A 1551-nucleotide genomic window follows, 5' to 3' on the forward strand; every position below is an offset into this window, starting at 1 on the left:
CCTTTTTAGCATTAATTTCTAGCAGCAAGTGTGATACGATGTGAGAGGGTAGAGAACGTTTATGGGCTTAGGAACAGCCAATAATATGGCTCCCTTTTGCCGATTATTTCCTAAAATTTAACTCAAAGGACACTGGAGTGCCGTGCTGGTCACGATTAACCATCCAACAGAGTTTAGGCATGCACGGCTTTACTACTGCAACATATCTAACAATCCTCAATTTATAGCCTTTGAAGATAGATAAAATTCTATTAATGAGGAAACTTGTTTACTCTTTGCCTTTGATTGATAGTACAATAATTAAATAAAAAGGAGAAACTTAGTTTTGATTACCGAGCATGTATATATCAACAACAAATACAAAAACTTTGAAACTCAATTAGTCAAAAAAGTTGCAGATGTGAAAAGCATCAACTAAATGCAAATAAATGTTTATATTCTATCTAGACATTCGCACTTCCTAGTTTGATTTTACTTCAGCCTACTCCCGCCACAGGTGTACTAAAGTATCAAAATAAAGTGACGAAATCCAACATCCGCGGACATCATGAAATATTTTTTCATCGTTCAATTTATCTTTCACTCAATAAGAAATTCGATATAAACACTCAACCGGTTAACAGACATTGAAATTAAAATTTTGCGTATAAATAGTGTGTTGATTGGGAAAATTGTATCAATTAAATTTCGCTTCAGACGAAAACACATACAAATCCTATCAAAATGGTGAGAATTTGGAGATATATAACCAGGACTCATTGTTTAGTAACGAACATCCTTTTCAGAAATTCGTAATTTTGGGTCTTGCTCTTATCGCCGCTGCATCAGCCAGCCCAATTGGATCACTTCTTGCTGCTCCAGCCCTTGGTGCTACAATTGCTCCAGCTATTAGTGCTTCCGTTGCTCCATTGATTGGTGCTTCTGTTGCTCCAGCCCTTGCCACTGGTATTGCTACTCCACTTGCCGCCGCCTCCATTGCCAGCCCTCTTCTCGGTGCCTCAATTGCCGCTCCAGCTTCAGTTATCGCTGCTCCAGCTATTGCATCATCCATCGCTGCTCCACTTACTGCTGCTTCAATTGCTGCTCCAATTTCTCCACTTTCAGCTGGCATCGTCCCAATTGGTCTTAATGCTGGAATTCTCGGCCAAGGTATCGTTCCATCTGCTCTTTCTGCTGGAATCCTTGGACAAAACATCATTGCTGCCCCAGCTTTAGGTTCATTGCCACTTGGACTTAATGGTTTGGGTGCTCCTCTTCTATTGAAAAAACGTGCTTAAATTATTATTTAAATTAGGACTGAATGAAAAAGGAATAAACTAACTGTGTTGGTGATATATGTACTCACTTTTCATTTTGATATTTTATATTTCAACTTTCTTCAGGCTTCATAAACAAAAACTATTACTTTAAGTAACGGATGAAGTCAAAGGGACCGCCCAGGTACTCCAATTTTCTAGCTCGAGTGTATTATCGCCCACATATCACAGGCTTTTATATACTTTAATAACAGGAAGCAAACGTAACTAGTCACCTGTAGTCTTCACCAATCGT

The 1551-nt window shown here is 38.7% G+C and overlaps 1 protein-coding gene across 1 annotated transcript; it reads left to right on the forward strand.

The window, feature by feature from the left end:
• Positions 1–571: 571 nt before the first annotated feature.
• Positions 572–1336, forward strand: LOC119649190 (cuticle protein 16.5-like). The gene is made up of 2 exons (XM_038051220.1): positions 572–726; positions 786–1336. Exons 1-2 carry the CDS (start codon positions 724–726, stop codon positions 1275–1277), a joined length of 495 nt encoding a protein of 164 aa, XP_037907148.1. The 5' UTR covers positions 572–723; the 3' UTR covers positions 1278–1336.
• Positions 1337–1551: the final 215 nt, after the last annotated feature.

The sequence above is a fragment of the Hermetia illucens genome, chromosome 2, assembly GCF_905115235.1.
Source record: "Hermetia illucens chromosome 2, iHerIll2.2.curated.20191125, whole genome shotgun sequence".
In the NCBI taxonomy this organism is placed as follows: domain Eukaryota; kingdom Metazoa; phylum Arthropoda; class Insecta; order Diptera; family Stratiomyidae; genus Hermetia; species Hermetia illucens.